Genomic DNA, 22710 nt, shown 5'->3' with positions numbered 1-22710 from the left:
GAGAATGTCAAAGAAGCGTCACATTAAATCAGCTGTATTTGAACATTTCATCATCACTCAAGATAGAAAACATTATGTCTGTCAGTGTATGACAAATGATCCAGACGAAAACAAATGCTGTGAAGCCAAGATCAGTGCATATTCAGGCAAAGATAAAAATGCTCCTACCAGAGCTTCTAATCTAAAGAGACATTTACAGCGCTTTCATCCAGAAGTACTGAAAGCAGTGGATGAGAAAGACTGCATCCAAACCAATGAACCAGTGCCCAGCTCTTCCAGCCAAACAAAGGAGCAGAGAACATTGCAGCCATCAGTTGCAAGATATTTTGTCAGTGACAAAGTTACTGTGACAATGACAGTAGATACATTTAAAAAACAGATCATAGAGCTTGTTGTAAAGGATAGTGTGCCTATTTCATTATGTTCACGACCAGCTTTTATGTGTCTGAATGGGGAAATGGCCCGCAAGCTTGGTGTTTCTCTGGAGAGAGAGAGTATTAGAAAATTAGTAATCGAAGAAGCTTTTAAACAAAAGGAAGAACTTAAAAAAACTCTCAAGGGACGCTTTCTGTTTCTTAAAATGGATGCCTGCACACGTCACAGAGTGAACTATTTTGCCATCAATGTCCCATTTGTTTGTGACAAAAATGAAATAGTTACCAAGACATTGGCAGTAAAAGACACCAAAGCTCATCACACCAGTGAGTTTCTCCAGGTCGTGGTGGAAAAGGTTCTGCAAGACTATGAACTTAAAAAAGAGCAAGTTCTGTCGTAACTGACAATGCTTCAAATATGATAAGTACTATTAAGCTAATGAAAGAGTAATGATGGTAACCAGCAGCTAGAAGAACATTCTGGGTCCACAGACACAGAAATGTTTGAAATAGAGGAACACAGTATTGTAACTGAGGAGCAAACTGAAGTTGCTTCAGATGAACAGCAACATGATAGTTTAGATGATCTTGTTGAAACTGTGTCAGTACGTTCTTTCATTCATCACATGCGCTGTGTTGTGCATACGCTACAGCTGGCTATAAGAGACAGTCTGCAAGAAGGACATGCTGCTGCACTGATTGGCAAGGTGAGAAAATTGGCTACTGTTGCCAGAACCCCTAAAGTTGACTCAATTTTGAAGAGACGTGCTGGAAAAGGGGCAATTATTGATCAAGCCACACGATGGGGCAGTACTTAATGATTCAGCGCTTGATTGAACTGAAAACCTTTCTTGTAGACATGGCTAACCCTCAACTGACGCTAAATGAAAGTCAGTGGAATCAGGTGACTGAGCTGGAAAAATTGCTAGAGCACCCATTTACAGTGACTAAAAAATTACAAGCAGAGGACTTAACTCCAGGTATTTTCTTAAAGGAGTGGAAGAACCTGATGTTTCGCCTGTTCCAAAGAGGAGGGTTAATTGCAAGTGGCATTGCTACATCAATGAAACGGAGAGAGGAGCTACTATTACAAAATAACATTCTTTTGGCAGCTGTTTATGTAGACCCAATGCATCGGATTCTTCTAGATGATCAACAGCTAACTAAAGGAAAAGAAGCTCTGTTTGAAACAGCAGTAAGGATGAAAGGGTTGCAGAACAGTCAGGAGGAACAAGAAGAATTTGGTCGTCCTGCCACATCTTCACCCTCATCAACTGATGAAGAATTTAATTGCGAAAAATATTTGGATCACAAGGACCCTGCAAGGAGTTCCCGAATAGAAAAAGAGTCATCCCCATCAAAGAACACAGCCAGTACATTTCAGCAGAATTTTTCATGTGCACTAAAAGAAATTGAAAAATTTGACCGTTCATCAAAAATAACAGTGCAACAAGCGAATCCTCTGTATCCTGACATTGTCAGAGATGTTGCCCGAGTGGTTACTGCTTTGCCACCAACCCAAGTTAGTGTAGAGAGGTTGTTCTCTGCTCTCAAAATAATTAGATCAGATTTGAGGGCATCCATAAAAAAGGATCTGACAGAGGCAATACTTTTTCTGAGGACAAATTTATAGATTTCTTATTATTAACTGCATAACAGTGTTTATTGCATATTTACTTACAAGAGTTTAGAAAAGTTTATAAAAGTTATTTGCTATATTTTAATTGTATTCTAATAAATATAGTTTTTGCTCTAAGTGGTCTGATTACTTATATGATGGTGAGAAACTGAATAAGCACGATGTTAATATTTCACAACAGTAAATTCATTGTTACGAATTGGCCATTTATGAAGGAGTCGGAACCGGAACCTGATAAAATCCAGGAGTCGGAGTCGCAACTGTGGCTCACCGACTCCACAACCCTGTGTTAAACGACCGACAATCGGCTATATGAAAGGCTGATCGGTTTTAGTTTTTGGTTTTGGGTGGTTTTAGCAATTGAGAAGGGGTTGTCTAAGTAGTGGACAACTCCTTGAAGTGATATTTGTAGTTGTTCATGTCCCATCACCAACATCTGTCTATGGCTACGTTCACATTTGCGTTGTGCGCAGCAGCGTCGGCGACGCAACGCACAACGCAAACAAAAACGCAGCAAATCGCATGCACAACGCTGCGTTTTGTGACGCATGCGTCCTTTTTTTGGTTGATTTTGGACGCAGCAAAAATGCAACTTGCTGCGTCCTCTGCGCCCGGACGCGTGCGCCGCAGTGACGCATGCGTCGCAAAACGCAAGTGCAACGCATGTCCATGCGCCCCCATGTTAAATATAGGGGCGCATGACGCATGCGGCGATGCTGCGGCGCCCGACGCTGCGGCGCAGACCGCAAATGTGAACGTAGACTAATGTACTACTAATTAAAATATGACACGGGAGCACTGTGCGTGTGCTACCCGTGCCCGACACCGGAGTGCTCTGCGTGTGGATGCTACCCGTGCCTGACATGGGAGTGCTGTGCGTGTGGGTGCTACCCGTGCCCAACACCGGAGCGCTGTGCTACCTTAATAGAACAGGACATGAGCAGCAGGGAATAATGAGCAGTTCTTTTTAAATATTTTTTATTAATTTTTTGAATAAAAACCAGGAATTGGGAAAATATAACAGTGAAGAATAGGGAGAGGGAATGGAAAGGGGAACAATTAGGCCATGTTCACACTTTGCGGTTTTTACCGCGGATCCGCGGCGATTTTGATGCTGCGGGTCCGCAGCAGTTTCCATAGCGTTTACATTAACATGTAAACCCTATGGAAACCGCAAACCGCTGTGCACATGCTGCGGGAAAAAACGCGCAGAAACGCAGCGGTTTAAAACCCGCAGCATGTCACTTCTTTGTGCAGAATCGCAGCGATTCTGCACCCATAGAAATGCATTGAACCGCTTACTTCCCGCATGGGGCTGTGCCCACGTTACGGGAAGTAAGCGGATAATGTGCGGGTGGTACCCGGGGTGGAGGAGAGGAGACTCTCCTCCAGGCCCTGGGAAGCATAAATAGTGTAAAAAAAAAAGAATTAAAATAAAAAATGATGTTATACTCACCTCTCAGCGCTGCCCGCGGCCGTCCGGACTTCGGTTTGCTGTGCGAGCAGGACCTGTGGTGACGTCGCGGTCACATGACCGTGATGACGCCTCGGTCACATGACCGTGACGTCACGAAGGTCCTTCTCGGCACAGCATCTTTGGAACCGGACCGCCGGGTGCAGCGCCCAGGAGATCCGGACATCGGAGGGTGAGTATAACCAATTTTTATTATTTTTATCATTACTATTGATGCTGCATATTGCTGCATATGCATATGCAGCATCAATAGTACAGGAGTAATCCCGCAGCGGAAACCACGGAACAAACCGCGATAAATCTGCAGGGATAACCGCAGCGGTTTTGCCCTGCAGATTTATCAATTCCGCTGCGGGATAAACCTGCAGAGCACACCGCAAAGTGTGAACATGGCCTTAAAGAAAAAAAAAACAAAAACTAGAGAACCAAATGTAATACAATAGTTCAACAGTAACAAAACGCATAAATGCATTTAAATGAGTGCGATACTTTGGAAGGACAAGTAAATTACAATTATTTTTTTTATTTGAAAATCTATTAGGAGGTTAAGGAGTATAGAATTTATCAATGCAAATCTTCCATTTTTTCAAGAAATTTTTACTACCACTATTATTTACAGCGAATCTCCACTCCAAAAAATTGTGTTGGTGAATTTTATCTATAATGTCTTCAAATTTAGGGAGATCTGGCTTATTCCACCAAAGCGCTAACATATATTTGACAACAAGAAATATATGAATGATAAAGAATTTAACCTGAGGGTCAACTATTTCCATGTCCAGGGAAAAAAGAGCTCTTTGTCGTGTAAGCACAAAATTATCAGTGAGTGAATTAATATAATTAGAAACTTTTGACCATAGAAGTTTTACCTTCGGGCAACTCCATAAAAGATTATATAAATTACCTTGGTGGCCACATTTCCGCCAGCAAGTTGGTGAATAATCCGGAATTGTGTGTGCTAATCTACCGTATATACTCGAGTATAAGCCGACATTTTCAGACCATTTTTTGGGGCTTAAAGTCCCCCTCTCGGCTTATACTCGAGGGGCCGGGGGCTATCTAATTATACTCACCTACTGCAGGCGCGGTCCCTGCTTCTTCCAGCGCTGCATATTCTTCCTGTACTGAGCGGTCACATGGTCCCGCTCATTACAGTAATGAATATGCGGCTCCACCTCCCATAGAGGTGGAGCCGCATATTCAATTTCGGTAATGAACGGTAACTGTGAACGCTCAATACAGGAAGAAGATGCAGCGCTGGAAGAAGCAGGGACTGCACAGCGCCAGCAGTAGGTGAGTATACAGCGCTGCGCAGCGCTGCACGATATTTACCACTCCTCGTTCCGCTGCGGCTCTGTCATCAGCATCCTCTGGCTGTGACGCTCAGGTCAGAGGGCGCGGTGACGTAGTCAGTGCGCACCCTCTGCTGAACGTCAGTGCTGAAGACGGAGCCTCACGAGGAGCAGGTAAATATTGAAAGTGCTGGGGGTCCTGAGCGAAGAGAGGCGAGTATGTGATTTTTTTTTTTATCGCAGCAAAAACATATGGGGCAGTGACTGTACGGATCATCTGTATGGGGCCATAACGATTGTGCAGCACTATAAGGGGCAGTGACTGTACGGAGCATCTGTATGGGGCCATAACGATCGTGCAGCATTATAAGGGGCAGTGTCTGTACGGAGCATCTTATGGGGCCATAACGATTGTGCAGCACTATATGGGGCAAGTGACTGTACGGAGCATCTTATGGGGCCCATAACGCTTGTGCAGCATTATAATGGGGCAAGTGACTGTACGGAGCATCTTATGGGGCCATAACGCTTGTGCAGCATTATAATGGGGCAAGTGACTGTACGGAGCATCTTATGGGGCCATAACGCTTGTGCAGCATTATAATGGGGCAAGTGACTGTACGGAGCATCTTATGGGGCCATAACTCTTGTGCAGCATTATAATGGGGCAAGTGACTGTATGGAGCATCTTATGGAGCCATAACGCTTGTGCAGCACTATATGGGGCAAGTGACTGTATGGATGATCTTATTGGACCATAACGTTTGTGCAGCACTATATAGGGCAAATATCTCTATGGAGCATCTTATGGGGCCCTTATTACCCTTTATGCAGGATTATATGGGGCATATTTTAATATGGAGCATCTAATGGGGCCCATCAAACTTTATGGAGCATTATATGGGGCTCCTGATTCAATATGGATTCAAAAACACAACCTACCGATGTCTCAATTCATTTTACTTTTATTGGTATCTATTTTTACTTTTGAAATTTACCGGTAGCTGCTGCATTTTCCACCCTAGGCTTATACTCGAGTCATTAAGTTTTCCCAGTTTTTTGTGGCAAAATTAGGGGTGTCGGCTTATACTCGAGTATATACGGTAATTGGGGTATAATACCACCTAGTAATTATCTTAAAGTAGGACTCATGTAAAGCTAACGAAATGGTGGATTTGTAAGTGGTCTTAATAGCATTGTCCCAGCTCTCAGCCTGAAAGGATTTATTGAGGTCAGATTCCCACCTCTTCAAGTAAACATTTTTTAAACCAACACCATCTTTATTGAAAATTCTATAGATGTTGTTTAGGCTCCATATATTTTTATTTTTAATATTGCACAGTAGTAAAACGAAAATATCTAGGTTAAGAGGTTTGCTACCTAGTAGTTTCTGAACACCTTCTTTTAAAATTATATGGGATTAATTCACAAGAGGGAAGATTAAATTTTAATTTTTAACTCACTAAAAGTGAGGAATTTAATTCCATCACAAATATTACCAATCTTTTTAATTCCTGACTTACTCCAGGAATCGGATAATGAAAAATTTTAAATCATGGATAATAGTTGAAAAGGAAACTTCAAGATTTGTTCGGTTGTTAAAGTCCTTCCTTGAAGGTTTGAGCAATAACCTCCAAGCCTGAATCAGGCTCTAAAAATAGGATGAGAGGATTCCCTCTGCTGTCTGTGAAATAAGAAACTGAAAAAGATGTGTTGAATAGACTGGGGGCTTTTCATTTCATTTTCAATTTGAAACCAGGGTGCATAAGATCTGCCTTCAAACCAATACCAAGTTTGTTTAACTAATGAGGCTAAATAATAAGTATAGAAATTTGGTAACCCAGCCCCACCATTGCGTTTATGTTTACATAGAATATCTAAGGAGAGCCTAGCCTTTTTCCTGCCCCATAAAAATGAATGTACCAAGTTTTGGAATTTATAAATAGATTCATATGAAAAGGTAAGAGGGAGGGTTCTGAAAAGATACAAAACCTTGGGCAAAACAAAAGTGTTAATAGTCATTATTCTCCCAAATAAGGACAGTTCAGAATGAGCAAAATGTGTAACGTCACTAGTGATCGATTTTAGAGTTTTTTCTAGGTTGACTTTAATTATATTTTGTAGCTTATTAGAAATAGTTATTCCTAAATATTGTATTTCATCATTACCCCTAGCGAAGTTTGTCTGTTCTGTTAACTTCTTTATATCAGAGTCCTTCATATTGAAGGTAAGATATTTTGATTTCTGGGGATTAATCTTAAAATAAGATATATCAGCAAAAGCCTCAAGTTCCAAAGATAAAGCTTTAATCGAGGTTATAGGGTCCAGAAGCGTGAAAAATAAGTCGTCAGCAAATAGCCCTATTTTAAAATGACGAGACTTCAGGTTGACTCCCAAAATATCCATATTTGATCTTATTTATTCTGCAAAAGGCTCCATTGCGAGGACGAACAACAGAGGGGACAGAGGACACCCCTGTCGCGTACCATTGGAGATGGTAAATGGGTCAGACAAAAAATTATTAGAGTATATCCTGGCACTGGGTGCCGAGTATAGAGCAAATACAGTAGACAAGAATCTGGAATCAAAGCCAAACTTTTCAAGAGTTGCTTTCAGGTAAGACCAATTTAGCCTATCAAAGGCTTTCTCAGCATCCAGTGCCAGAAAAACGGCTTGTGAGTTCGTACTGTTGATAATATTCATTAAGTTGATTACTCTTCTGGTCCCATCCGAGGCCTGGCGACCCTCGGTGATCCCAATCTGATCGTCTACTAGTAAACGTGGGAGGATAGATTTTAGCCTGTCAGCTAATATTTTAGAATATATTTTAGAGTCACTATTGATTAAAGAAATTGGGCGATAATTCTGAATCCTTTCAGGATCCCCCCCACTCTTAGGAATCATTATAATTACTGCTTCCTGCATTTCCTTAGGGAAAGAATCTTGGGCGGAGGCTAGATTAAAAATGGGGACTAAATGAGGGGTTAAAATTTTTCAGAAGGATTTATAATAATCATTAGAAAAGCCATCTGGGCCAGGAGTTTTGGGGGATTTTAGTTTATTGATAGTATCGATAATTTCTTTTTCTTTAAATGGGCAGTTGATGGACTCCAAATCAGATGGCGTAATCTTAGGTAAGCTAATACTAGATAGAAACGAGTTTATAGAATCTGGATCAATACAAGGGGAATTTTGATCATTTTTTAGGTTATACAGACTATTAAAAAAAAAATCAGCAAATGATTTAACGATATCTCTTGGATGAATCAAAACCTTACCCAAGGGAGCAATAATTTTAGAAATTCTATTGTTAATACGATCCTTTTTTATTTTTGCTAGCATGTACCTGTTAGGTTTATTCAAGGAGGTGTACACCTTGAACTTTGAAGCTTTTATGACAGAGTCATATTCTTGTAGGATTTCAGATTTTAGTTTTTGCCTTAACTCTAGAATTTTTTTGTATACTTGGGTAGGGAACTTGCAAATTATTTTGCTGTGATACTTTAAAATCTATTTGGTTCTGCAAATCTACTATTTTACTAATGAGCAGTTCTAAGTGCGCAGTCAGACAGTCATATAGCACAGCTGAGGATAGCATCACAATGCTCGCACTGGCCGGCGGCTCTCCTGACCCAAATGTAGAAATACATGCTGTCACGCTCAGATCAGGAGAGCCGCAGGCCAGTCCGGGAACTGCAATGTGAGTCATCCCTGTAATATTTCTGACTGCGCCCTAAAAGTGAGTATATATGATAATTTCATTATTTAGCCAGCTCCTGAGTGCAAATGCCATATTAGTACAACACTGTAGTTAACGCTTTATTGTGTTCCCTTAACCCCTTCATGACCCAGCCTATTTTGGCCTTAATGACCTGGCCGTTTTTTGCAATTCTGACCAGTGTCCCTTTATGAGGTAATAACTCAGGAATGCTTCAACGGATCATAGCGATTCTGGGATTGTTTTTTCGTGACATATTGGGCTTCATGATAGAGGTAAATTTAGGTCGATGATTTCTGAGTTTATTTGTGAAAAAAACGGAAATTTGGCGAAAATTTTGAAAATGTCGCAATTTTCACATTTTGAATTTTTATTCTGTTAAACCAGAGAGTTATGTGACACAAAATAGTTAATAATTCCCACATGTCTACTTTACATCAGCACAATTTTGGAAACAACATTTTTTTTTGCTAGGAAGTTATAAGGGTTAAAATTTGACCAGTGATTTCTCATTTTTACAACAAAATTTACAAAACCATTTTTTTTAAGGGACCACCTCACATGTGAAGTCATTGTGAGGGTTCTATATGGCTGAAAATACCCAAAAGTGACACCATTCTAAAAACTGCACCCCTCAAGGTGCTCAAAACCACATTCAAGAAGTTTATTAACCCTTCAGGTGTTTCACAGCAGCAGAAGCAACATGGAAGGAAAAAATGAACATTTAACTTTTTAGTCACAAAAATGATCTTTTAGCAACAATTTTTTTATTTTCCCAAGGGTAAAAGGAGAAACTGGACCACGAACGTTGTTGTCCAATTTGTCCTGAGTACGCTGATACCTCATATGTGGGGGTAAACCACTGTTTGGGCGCACGGCAGGGCTCGGAAGGGAAGGAGCGCCATTTGACTTTTTGAATGAAAAATTGGCTCCAATCTTTAGCGGACACCATGTCGCGTTTGGAGAGCCCCTGTGTGCCTAAACATTGGAGCTCCCCCACAAGTGACCCCATTTTGGAAACTAGACCTCCCAAGGAACTAATCTAGATGTGTGGTGAGCACTTTGAACCCCCAAGTGCTTCACAGAAGTTTATAACGCAGAGCCATGAAAATAAAAAATAATTTTTCTTTTCTCAAAAATGATTTTTTTAGACCACAATTTTTTATTTTCCCAAGGGTAACAGGAGAAATTTGACCCCAAAAGTTGTTGACCAGTTTCTCCTGAGTATGCTGATACCCCATATGTGGGGGTAAACCACTGTTTGGGCACATGCCGGGGCTCGGAAGGGAAGTAGTGACGTTTTGGAATGCAGACTTTGATGGAATGGTCTGCGGGCGTCACGTTGCATTTGCAGAGCCCCTGATGTGCCTAAACAGTAGAAACACCGCACAAGTGACCCCATTTTGGAAACTAGAGCCCCCAAGGAACTTATCTAGATGTGTGGTGAGCACTTTCAACCCCCAAGTGCTTCACAGAAGTTTACAACGCAGAGCCGTGAAAATAAAAAAATAATTTTTCTTTCCTCAAAAATTATGTTTTAGCAAGTAATATTTTATTTTTGCAAGGGTAACAGGGGAAATTGGACCCCAACAGTTGTTGCCCAGTTTGTCCTGAGTACGCTGGTACCCCATATGTGGGGGTAAACCACTGTTTGGGCGCACGTCGGGGCTTGGAAGGGAGGGAGCACCATTTGACTTTTTGAACGCAAGATTGGCTGGAATCAATGGTGGTGCCATGTTGCGTTTGGAGACCCCTGATGTGCCCAAACAGTGGAAACCCCTCAATTCTAACTTTAACACTAACCCCAACACACCCCTAACCTTAATCCCAACTGTAGCCATAACCCTAATCACAACCCTAACCCCAACACACCCGTAACCCTAATCCCAACCCTAACCCTAATCCTAACCCTAATCCCAACCCTAACCACAACTGTAACCCCAACACACTCCTAACCCTATCCGTAACCCTAACCACAAGCCTAATCTTAACCCTATTTCCAACCCTAGCCCTAATTCCAACCCTAACTCTAATTCCAACCCTAACCCTAAGGCTATGTGCCCACGTTGCGGATTCGTGTGAGATTTTTCCGCAAGATTTTTGAAAAATCTGCAGGTAAAAGGCACTGCGTTTTACCTGCGGATTTACAGCGGATTTCCAGTGTTTTTTTGTGCGGATTTCACCTGCGGATTCCTATTGAGGAACAGGTGTAAAACGCTGTGGAATCCGCACAAAGAATTGACATGCTGCAGAAAATACAACGCAGAGTTTCTGCACGGAATTTTCCGCACCATGGGCACAGCGGATTTGGTTTTCCATAGGTGTACACGGTACTGTAAACCTGATGGAAAACTGCTACGAATTCGCAGCGGCCAATCCGCTGCGGATCCGCGGCCAATCCGCAGATCCGCGGCCAATCCGCTGCGGATCCGCGGCCAATCCGCTGCGGACCCGCAGCCAAATCCGCTGCGGATCCGCAGCCAAATCCGCACTGTGTGCACATGCCCTAACCCTAACCCTACCCCTAACCCTACCCCTAGTTCTAACCCTAGTTCTAACCCTAACCCTAGTGGAAAAAGAAAAAAATATATATTTTCTTTTTTTTATTATTGTCCCTACCTATGGGGGTGATAAAGGGGGGGGGCCCATTTACTATTTTTTTTATTTTGATCACTGTGATAGTTTGATCACTGTGATATAACCTATACCTGGAACGAATCTGCCGGCTGGCAAATTCGGCGGGCGCACTGCGCATGCGCCCGCCATTTTGGAAGATGGCGGCACCCATGGAGAAAACGGATGGACACCGGGAGCCTCGGTAAGTATAAGGGGGTGGAGATCGGGGCACGGGGGGGGGGGGGCGTCGGAGCACGGGGGGGTGGCATCGGAGCATGGGGGGAGCGGACAGGAGGACGGGGGAGCGGAGCACAAGACGGAGGGGAGCGGACCACAGATCGGTGGCTTGAGGGGGCGATCGGTGGGGTGGGGGTGGGGTCACATCAGTGTTTCCAGCCATGGCCGATGATATTGCAGCATCGGCCATGGCTGGATTGTAATATTTCACCAGTTTTTTAGGTGAAATATTACAAATCGCTCTGATTGGCTGTTGAAAGTGAAACTGCCAATCAGAGCGATCATAGCCACGGGGGGGGTGAAGCCACCCCCCCCTGGGCTGAAGTGCCACTCCCCCTGCCCATGCAGATCGGGTGAAATTGGAGTTAACCCCTTTCACCCGCTCTGCAGGGACGCGATCATTCCATGACGCCACATAGGCGTCATGGGTCGGATTGGCACAGGTTTTCATGACGCCTACGTGGTGTCATGGGTCGGGAAGGGGTTAAAATAGGAAAAAAAAAGAGATAATGTGGTTCTCAGAATACAAAACGCTTGTGCCCCCTTGGTATGAGCGGTGTGGTGCCCAGTGTGGGCACAAGTAGCAAGAATCATAGAATGGTAGAGTTGGAGGGGACCTCCTGGGTCATCTGATCCAACCCCCTGCTCAATGCAGGATTCACTAAATCATCCCAGACAGACGTATGTCCAGCCTCTGTTTGAAGACTTCCATTCAAGGAGAACTCACCACCTCTCATGGTAGCCTGTTCCATTCATTGATCACCCTGTCAAAGTTTTTTCTAATATCTAATCTGTGTGTCCTCCCATTCAGTTTCATCCCATTGCTTCTAGTCTTTCCTTGTGCAAACGAGAATAAAGCTGATCCTTCTACAATGTGACAGCCATTGAGATATTTGTAGACAGCTATTAAGTCTCCTCTCAGTCTTTTCTGCAAGCTAAATATTCCCAAATCCAGTGACCGTTCCTCATAGGACATGGTTTGCAGACTGGTCACCATTCTCTGAACTTGCTCCAGTTAGCATTCAGTTATATGTGAGCACTGGTTTTAGGACAGCCGGATACGACCCTTCCATAGCCCGCTCCTGGTTGCCTCCCCTTCTCTTTACTGGAAGGAACACTCCAGTTTGGTATAATCTGTAACTACAGATGTAGGGCGAGAAGTGGCCATAGCATGGCACAGGTCAGGGGACAATTCATGGGCTTCCCAACACTGAAGCTGGCCTGGTATAAGTTTAACACCTCGAGTACCCATTTTTTGGTAGCTTTAACCCCTTAATGACCGCCGAAACGCCTTTTAACGGCGGCAGTTAAGGGTACTTAAACCACAGCGCCGTTAATTAACGGCACTGTGGAAAAAGTGAATAGCGCCCCCCAAAGTCGGATTTTCTCTGGGGTGTCGGTTACCGGGGGTTGGAGAGACCCCACAGAACATGATTCGGGGGTTTTTTTTTACCGACCCCCGGGTTGCAATCGCCGGTAATTAACCGTTTACCGGCGGTCGCAAAAAAAAACAAAACGTGATTTCCCATTTAATTTCTCTGTCCTCCGATGTGATCGCACATCAGAGGACAGAGAAATGGAGTCCCCGATCGCCCCCCGATACTCACCTGTCTCCCCCGATGCTCCTCATGGCTCCCAATGGGTGCCGCCATCTTGTTCCGACCAAAAAATGTCGGGCGCATGCGCAGTGCGCCCGCCGGCACCCAGAAGATCTTTGGGGTCTCGGCCCCTGTTTTGTAATCACCGGCAATTAACTGTTTACCGGCGACCGCAAAAAAAAAGCGATGTGTAATTCTGTCCTCTGATGTGATCGCACATCAGAGGACAGAGAAATAGGAGGATTCGGGGACCCTGTTATACTTACCGGTGTCCCTGGGTCCTCCTGCGTCCCCTCCTGCCCGCTGGCTTCTTCATCCGGTAAGAAAATGGTGGGCGCATGTGCAGTGCGCCAGCCATGATCTGCCGGCCGGCCGCTAGAGGAGTTGGGGCTAAATTTAGGGTTAGGGGCTAAAGTTGGGGCTAGGGTTAGAGTTGGGGCTAAAGTTAGGGCTAGAGTTGGGGCTAAAGTTAGGATTAGAGTTGGGATTAGGGTTTGGATTAGGGTTGGCATTAGGGTTACGTTTGAGATTAGGGTTAGGTTTCGGATTAGGGTTAAGGTTAGGGTTGGGATTAGGGTTAGGGGTGTATTGGGATTAGGGTTAGGTTTGAGGTTAGGGTTGAGATTAGGATTAGGGGTGTGTTGGATTTAGGGTTCTGATTAGGGTTATGGTTAGGGTTGGGATTAGGGTTGTTTTGGGGTTAGGGTTGTGATTATCGTTAGGGTTGTGATTAGGATTATGGATCGGGTTGGGATTAGGGTTAGGGGTGTGTTGGGGTTAGGGTTGGAGTTAGAATTGGGGGGTTTCGACTGTTTAGGTACATCAGGGGGGTCTCCAAACGCCACAGCCAATTTTGAACTCAAAAAGTCAAATGGTGCTCCCTCCCTTCTGAGCTCTGCCGTGCGCCCAAACAGTGGTTTACCCCCACATATGGGGCATCAGCGTACTCGGGATAAATTGGACAACAACTTTTGGGGTCCAATTTCTCCTGTTACCCTTGTGAAAATAAAAACTTGGGGGGTAAAAAATCTTTTTTGTGGGAAAAAAAAATATTTTTTATTTTCACGACTCTGCATTATAAACTTCTGTGAAGCACTTGGGCATTCAAAGTTCTCACCACAAATCTAGATAAGTTCCTTGTGGGCTCTAGTTTCCAAAATGGGGTCACTTGTGGGGGGTTTCTACCGTTTAGGTACATCAGGGGCTCTTCAAACGCAACATAACGCCCACAGACCATTCTATCAAAGTCTGCATTCCAAAACGGCGTTCCTTCCCTTCCGAGCTCTGCCATGCGCCCAAACAGTGGTTTGCCCCCACATATGGGGTATCAGCCTACTCAGCATAAATTGCACAATAAATTTTGGGGTCCAATTTCTCCTGTTACCCTTGTGAAAGTAAAAATATGGGGGTGAAAAGATCATTTTTGTGGAAAAAAATATGATTTTTATTTTTATGGCTCTACATTATAAACTTCTGTGAAGCAGTTGGGGGTTCATAGTGCTCACCACACATCTAGATATGCTCTTTGGGGGTTCTAGTTTCCAAAATGGGGTCACTTGTGGGGGGGGGTTCTACTGTTTAGGTACATCAGGAGCTCTGCAAATGCAACATGACGCCCGCAGACCATCCCATCAAAGTCTGCATTCTAAGCGGAACTCCATCCCTTCCGAGCCCCGATGGGTGCCCAAACAGTGCCCCCCCACATATGGGGTAGCAGCATACTGAGGACAAACTGGTCAACAGATTTTGGGGTCCAATGTCTCCTGTTACCCTTGAGAAAATAAAAAATTGCAGGCTAAAAAATCATTTTTGAGGGGAAAAAAAGGATTTTTTATTTTCACGACTCTACTTTATAAATTTCTGTGAAGCACTTGGGGGTTTAAAGCGCTCACCACACATCTAGATAAGTTCCTTAAAGGGTCTAGTTTCCAAAACGGGGTCACTTGTGGGGGGTTTCTACTGTTTAGGCACATCGGGGGCTCTCCAAACGCGACATGGTGTCCGATCTCAATTCCAGCCAATTCTACATTGAAAAAGTCAAACGGCGCTCCTTCTCTTCCAAGCTCTGCGGTGCGCCCAAACAGTGGTTTACCCCCACATATGGGGTATTGGCGTATTCAGGAGAAATTGCACAACAAAATTTATGGTTAAATTTCTGTTTTTACACTTGTGACAATTTAAAAAAAAAATGGTTCTGAAGTAAAATGATTGCAAAAAAAAGTTAAATGTTCGTTTTTTCCTTCCAAATTGTTTCAGTTCCTATGAAGCACGTAAAGGGTTAATAAACTTCTTGAATGTGGTTTTGAGCACCTTGAGGGGTGCAGTTTTTAGAATGGTGTCACACTTGGTTATTTTCTATCATATAGACCCCTCAAAATGACTTCAAATGTGATGTGGTCCCTAAAAAAAAATGGTGTTGTAAAAATGAGAAATTGCTGGTCAACTTTTAACCCTTATAACTCTTTCCAGCAAAGACAAAATTGTAATCAACCTCTATTTAACAGCTTGTTGGAAGATATTAAAATGTAACCTTTATTAGATCTATGAAAAAGAGTATTTAAAATTTGTGCGGGACAATAGTGCAAAAAAAGTGCTTGTGCTTCAAACGTAAGTGCAACATAAAAACCAAAACAAGTAACAATTGCACATACCACATATCTCAATAAAGAGCAATGGTTCCAGCCATCATGCAGGGATATTAATTCTGTTTCCTGCAAATCAAAGATCCCTCTTTTTTTGGGTCTCGGTATGTTCAGTCACACCATAGAAATACCACCATATTAAAGGGAACCTGTCACCCTGTTTTTTCCGTATGAGATAAAAATACCGTTAAATAGGGCCTGAGCTGTGCGTTACAATAGTGTATTTTGTGGACCCTGATTCCCCACCTATGCTGCCGAAATACGTTACCAAAGTCGCCGTTTTCGCCTGTCAATCAGGCTGGTCTGGTCAAATGGGTGTGGTGACATCGCTGTTTCTTCCCCCAGATCTTGCTTATTTTTCCGTTGGTGGCGTAGTGGTTTGCACATGCCCAACTGCCGAATCCACTGCACAGGTGAGGAAAAAGAGTGCGATCTGTGCTATTCCCCTGGTGATCGGTGGGGGGCGGCCATCTTCCTGAGGCCGCGCGTGCGCACATGGGGCGCTCTGCTGCCTGGGGTTTCAGGAAAATGGCCGCGGGATGCCGCGCGTGCGCAGATGGAGATCGCGGCGGCCATTTTCCTGAAGCCCCAGGCAGCAGAGCGCCCCATCTGCGCACGCGCGGCCTCAGGAAGATGGCCGCCCCCACCGATCACCAGGGGAATAGCGCACATCGCGCTCTTTTTCCTCACCTGTGCAGTGGATTTGGGAGTTGGGCATGAGCAAACCACTACGCCACCAACGGAAAAATAAGCAAGATCTGGGGGAAGAAACAGCGATGTCACCACACCCTTTTGACCAGACCAGCCTGATTGACAGGCGAAAACGGCGACTTTGGTAACGTATTTCGGCAGCATAGGTGGGGAATCAGGGTCCACAAAATACACTATTGTAACGCACAGCTCAGGCCCTATTTAACGGTATTTTTATCTCATACGGAAAAAACGGGGTGACAGGTTCCCTTTAAATACCTGCCTTGTAAATACAACAAAGCCATATAGAAAAAATGGGTATCAGCGCAATCAAAATCTGACCTTCAGTTGCACTCTTTGTGTGGTCAAATTGGGCGTCGCCAAAAGTACACGGACGTCCCTTAATGTGATTTCGTGGTAGTGCAATATCTATGCAAGCTCACAATATCACTATACCATACATGATATATTATCCCGGACTCGGTCACCAGAATACATAATACCTCCCACCCGGGGCAGGCATGTTCAGTATATGACACGAACGGGTATATTTCTTTTAAACAAGATTTTTATACTCATCTGCAGGACCAGATATGAGTGTCCAGGCTCTCATATCGGGCATAGGTCTATGTTTTGCCATGCCGTCCTCGCCTTTCAGCAGTTAATGTCTCCCTACGCGTTTCGTCTTACAACTCATCAGGGGGGTAGCGACATCACATCTATATTAAACGAGCATTGCTGGTTTAATATAGATGTGATGTCGCTACCCCCGATTATTAACTATTTTTTGTGACATATCTGCTTTAAGGGCATAAAAATACAAAGTTCGAAAATTGCAAAATTTTAAAAATTTTCGCCATATTTCCATTTTTTTTCATAAATAATCACAAGTAATATCGAAGAAATGTTACCACTAACATGAAGTACAATATGTCACGAAAAAACAATCTCAGAATCAGCAGGATCAGTTGAAGCATTCCAGAGTTATAACCTCATAAAGTGACAGTGGTCAGAATTGTAAAAATTGGCCTGGTCATTAAGTACCAAATTGGCTCTACGATACCATAATTTCCCACGGGATCAATAAAGTGTATCACAGCAGCACAACTTACATCATAAGAATCATAAAATGAATTACTTAATTGACATGACAGTTTGTTGACAGAAGGACATCATACATTAGAATAGGACATACACAGCGGGTGAACTGAAAAGTAGAAGAAATAAAGTAGACATTCACCTTGGTGGTTTAACCCTAATGTTATTGTTGTACATCCCCATAGCAGTTGGCACAAACGGTTTCCTAAATTTTTCCTTCTTACACCTCAGAAGTATTAGCCGGTTACTGAAGGTGCTCTTCTGTCTCATGAATAGCTCATATAGTGGATGTGCATTATCTAATATATAATTGCCTAGAATACTACTTCCTGCAATTTGTGCCAAGTTCCGTGGCTTTGTCCGGAGCTAATGTCCGGAGCTAATGTCCGGAGATAAGTGACGTCACCAGTGTCCTACACCCAGGCAGAGCACAGTGGCCCCAGGCAGAGCACAGGGGCCCCAGACAGAACATGGGGCCCCAGGCAGAGCACAGGGGCCCCAGGCAGAGCACAGGGGCCCCAGGCAGCATATGGGGCCCCAGGCAGAGCACAGGGGCCCCAGGCAGAGCACAGTGGCCCCAGGCAGAGCACACACCAAAGCGGAGGCCGAGGGTCCCCGCCCACCAAATCGAAGGCCGAGGGGCCCCGCCCACCAAAGCGGAGGCCGAGGGTCCCCGCCCACCAAATCGAAGGCCGAGGGGCCCCGCCCACCAAAGCGGAGGCCGAGGGTCCCCGCCCACCAAAGCGGAGGCAGAGGGACCCCGCCCACCAAATCGGAGGCCGAGCGGCCCCGCCCACCAAATCGAAGGCCGAGCGGCCCCGCCCACCAAAGCGGAGGCCGAGGGGCCCCGCCCACCACATCGGAGGCCGAGGGGCCCCGCCCACCACATCGGAGGCCGAGGGTCCCCGCCCACCACATCGGAGGCCGAGGGTCCCCGCCCACCAAATCGGAGGCCGAGGGTCCCCGCCCACCAAATCGGAGGCCGAGGGTCCCCGCCCACCAAATCGGAGGCCGAGGGTCCCCGCCCACCAAATCGGAGGATAAGGGGCCCCGCCCACCAAATCGGAGGATAAGGGGCCCCGCCCACCAAATCGGAGGCCGAGGGGCCCCACCCACCAAATCGGAGGCCGAGGGGCCCCACCAACCAAATCGGAGGCCGAGGAGCCCCGCCCACCAAAGCGAAGGCCGAGCGGCCCCGCCCACCAAAGCGGAGGCAGAGGGACCCCGCCCACCAAATCGGAGGCCGTGGGGCCCCGCCAACCAAAACGGAGGCCGAGGGTCCCCGCCCACCAAATCGGAGGCAGAGGGACCCCGCCCACCAAATCGGAGGCCGAGGGGCCCCGCCCACCAAAGCGGAGGCCGAGGGTCCCCGCCCACCAAATCGGAGGTCGAGGGTCCCCGCCCACCAAATCGGAGGCCGAGGGTCCCCGCCCACCAAATCGGAGGCCGGTCCCCGCCCACCAAATCGGAGGCCGAGGGTCCCCACCCACCAAATCGGAGGACGAGGGGCCCCACCAACCAAATCGGAGGCCGAGGAGCCCCGCCCACCAAAAGTAAGTGCGGCCCCAAAAGTAAGTGCGCCCCCGGGTGCAAAAGTAAGTGCGCCCCCGGGTGCAAAAGTAAGTGCGCCCCCGGGTGCAAAAGTAAGTGCGCCCCCGGGTGCAAAAGTAAGTGCGCCCCCGGGTGCAAAAGTAAGTGCGCCCCCGGGTGCAAAAGTAAGTGCGCCCCCGGGTGCAAAAGTAAGTGCGCCCCCGGGTGCAAAAGTAAGTGCGCCCCCGGGTGCAAAAGTAAGTGCGCCCCCGGGTGCAAAAGTAAGTGCGCCCCCGGGTGCAAAAGTAAGTGCGCCCCCGGGTGCAAAAGTGCGCCTCCGGGTGCAAAACTAAGTGCGCCCCCGGGTGCAAAAGTAAGCGCGCCCCCGGCCCCGGGTGCAAAAGTAAGCGCACCCCCCAGTCCCGTGTGTGAAAAGTGCTGCTGTAAAGCTGGTAGCGCTGTTCAAGCACCATGTATTTCCTTCAGGAAATGCCCATCTAATATATAATTGCCTAGAATACTACTTCCTGCAATTTGTGCCAACTTCCGTGGCTTTGTCCGGAGCTAATGTCCGGAGATAATGTGCGGAGCTAATGTCCGGAGATAAGTGACGTCACCAGTGTCCTACACCCAGGCAGAGCACAGGGGCCCCAGGCAGCATATGGGGCCCCAGGCAGAGCACAGTGGCCCCAGGCAGAGCACAGGGGCCCCAGGCAGCATATGGGGCCCCAGGCAGAGCACAGTGGTCCCAGGCAGAGCACAGGGGCCCCAGGCAGCCTATGGGGCCCCAGGCAGAGCACAGTGGCCCCAGGCAGAACATGGGGCCCCAGGCAGAGCACAGGGGCCCCAGGCAGAGCACAGGGGCCCCAGGCAGAGCACAGGGGCCCCAGGCAGAGCACAGGGGCCCCAGGCAGAGCACAGGGGCCCCAGGCAGAGCACAGGGGCCCCAGGCAGAGCACAGGGGCCCCAGGCAGAGCACAGTGGTCCCAGGTAGAGCACAGGGGCCCCAGGCAGCCTATGGGGCCCCAGGCAGAGCCCAGGGGCCCCAGGCAGCATATGGGGCCCCAGGCAGAGCCCAGGGGCCCCAGGCAGCATATGGGGCCCCAGACAGAGCACAGTGGCCCCAGGCAGAGCACAGGGGCCCCAGGCAGAGCACAGGGGCCCCAGGCAGAGCACAGGGGCCCCAGGCAGCATATGGGGCCCCAGGCAGAGCACAGGGGCCCCAGGCAGCATATGGGGCCCCAGGCAGAGCACATCGATATTTTGGACCACTATGCTGTGTTTCAGACCCCCTGTGTGATGTCTGGGGCCCTGTTCTTAAGTATATTAAAGATTAAAGTAACGTATATTAAAGTATATTATAGATCAAATTTGACACGTTTATGAGCACCATTGAGTGATATACTCAAGAATGACATAATTTTTCAACATTTTATGGTTTCAAACTGTAAACACTCAAGAGTTTTTTTTACTTCAACCAGAAAACCTTAACGGTTCATAAAAAACTTGACTGTTCAGGATATGATAAAAGTCATAGTATTCTGAATCTTTAACTTATAAAGATACCTTTACATGGGGTGATTATTGGTTCCAGAGAGGCTTTCGGCCGATAATCGTACACATGGCTGGTGACAGGACAATACAATATAAACGTTCAAAGGTAAACACTGATAACATTAAAATCTAATATATAATTGCCTAGAATACTACTTCCGGCAATTTGTGCCAACTTCCGTGGCTTTGTCCGGAGATAATGTCCGGAGATAAGTGACGTCACCAGCGTCCTACACCCGCTCAGGGTGGACAAAGATATATGCCTTCGTGGTGCGCAGCACTTTTCTGATTGGTTGCCGCCTGCCGCGAGCGACCAATCAGAAATGTGCCGTACTGTCAAGAATTGTCAAGAGCTGGTGAGTGCAGCCATTTTTTGTTCTTTCTTACTATTATTTATTAATTGTATTATTCTTACATTTGAATAAATAAAGTATATATGGATTCTAGACTCCCGATTCTTTAGAATCGGGCTGCCATCTAGTTGTTCATAGTTGCCCTACACTTTCTCAGAGTTCTTCTCTCCACTACCTCCTCAAAAGAGTCCAGATTGCAGCCGACAGCAGAGCTTGCCTTTTTGATAAGCTTATTCAGCTTATTAGCATCAGAGGCCCGCACACTATTACCCCAGCATATGATTGCAAAAAAGATGGCACTTGCCACCACAGACTGGTAGAAGTGCCATCTTTTTTGCAATCATATGCTGGGGTAATAGTGTGCGGGCCTCTGATGCTAATAAGCTGAATAAAGCTCTGTCACTAAGGGGTCAAGGGGAAAAACACACACACACCACAAAACACTGATGTTTCTTTCCATCATTTGAAATATCCAGAACTATTTTTTTTCCCTGGTGACAAAACTACAGGGCATTGGTTGGGTTGTATGTGTCATTTCAGTGTACATTTAGTTTTTGGACATTTTTTAACTCTTTATGGGCCGTGGCTCTACTGCAGTGTATGGGCTAGCAGTAAACATGGCAGCTGAGAGGCTCCATACACTTCACCTACTGACCCGGCCCCTGCCCTGGGCGCACTACAAGAGACTTGGGTTCTGTCACAGCCTCCCATAGAGCAGCCATGGGTGGTCTTGTACCCTTCCGACTATGGTGCAGGGACCCCGCAGCCTTCCCATGGCCGCCTCCTCCAGAGCTCTGCACCACGACAGGCTGCAGTACGGAGCGCACACTGCGGCGGCTCCAGCACCATACACACGGCCCTCCCGGCGGCCCTGCTCTCCGGTAGCAATGGCTCTCGTTACCAGGGCAGGGTAGCAAAACAAAGTATGGCCGCCGACACTCCGTGTGCAAATGGCGCTTTCCAGCTCACAGCCGGCTCCTTGTCAGAGAGGCAAAGGCTCCGAGAAGCGCAGGAGCTCCGCCACACATCCCCAGGGACTGTCACCGCACGGGCCGAGCAGCTCGTACCTGGCTCCTGGTGCCCGGCCTGTTTCTTCTCAGGACTGTAGCGCCCTCCGCCATGACCATAGTGACAAAATGTAGGTCCACGCAGAAGCGGCGTCTCCAGAGTAGGCGGAAGCAATGTCTCCGCTGCCCAGCCCCTGTGCTGACACGGCGGCTCTGCGTCTAGTCATAGGTCGGACAGCAGGGTGTCATCCAGCAGACTAGTAGCAAGTGTGGTTTCCCACACAGGGGTTTGAGGAAATGCCCTGCTGATGCTGAAGTTCATGGTGTCCGAAACCAATGGCGAGTTTCAATCATACTAGGTCGCGAAGCACTTAGGACCCAGGCAGTGCTGTATAAGGCCACGCTCACACATTCAGTATTTAGTCAGTATTTTACCTCAGGATTTGTAAGCCAAAACCAGGAGTGACGTGTTTCTATTATACTTTTCTCTGATTGTTCCACTCCTGGTTTTGGCTCATAAATACTGATGTAAAATACTGACCAAATACTGCTAGTGTGAATGTGGCCTTTCACGGACAATCGCATCGCCCTGCTGACCTGAACGTGATAGCCTGTATTTCTAGTCAAATAAGGCAGCACACTGCGGCACTAAAACATGCAAACATGAAAATTGAGCTGCATTAGGCTATGTCTCCACGGTCAGGATGGCCGGCGGTATCACCGCAGCGGCGAAGCCGCTCGGCGCTAAGCCCCGCCCCCTTTCTGGGACGCGATCATGCCGGATGTGTTAACTCTTCACATCCGGGATGATCGCTCGCTCCCATAGGGCCCTGTGATATGCCTTGCGGGGACGCTGCGTCCCCGCAAGGTGTACGGACATGCTGCGAT

General features: G+C 46.6%; 1 protein-coding gene across 1 annotated transcript in view; it reads right to left on the bottom strand.

The window, feature by feature from the left end:
- Positions 1-22271, bottom strand: part of MOB4 (MOB family member 4, phocein) — a 144748-nt gene extending 122477 nt beyond the window's left edge. Inside the window, exon 1 of the mRNA XM_077275405.1 lies at positions 21883-22271. Within this exon, the coding sequence (XP_077131520.1) occupies positions 21883-21942 (60 nt within the window). The 5' untranslated portion in view covers positions 21943-22271. The remainder of the gene's footprint in view (positions 1-21882) is intronic.
- Between the last annotated feature and the right edge of the window lie 439 nt (positions 22272-22710).

This window comes from Ranitomeya variabilis, chromosome 7 (assembly GCF_051348905.1).
Source record: "Ranitomeya variabilis isolate aRanVar5 chromosome 7, aRanVar5.hap1, whole genome shotgun sequence".
Taxonomy (NCBI): domain Eukaryota; kingdom Metazoa; phylum Chordata; class Amphibia; order Anura; family Dendrobatidae; genus Ranitomeya; species Ranitomeya variabilis.
The sequence above is the reverse complement of the archived record's forward strand: the minus strand, read 5'-3'. Positions and strand labels throughout refer to the sequence as shown.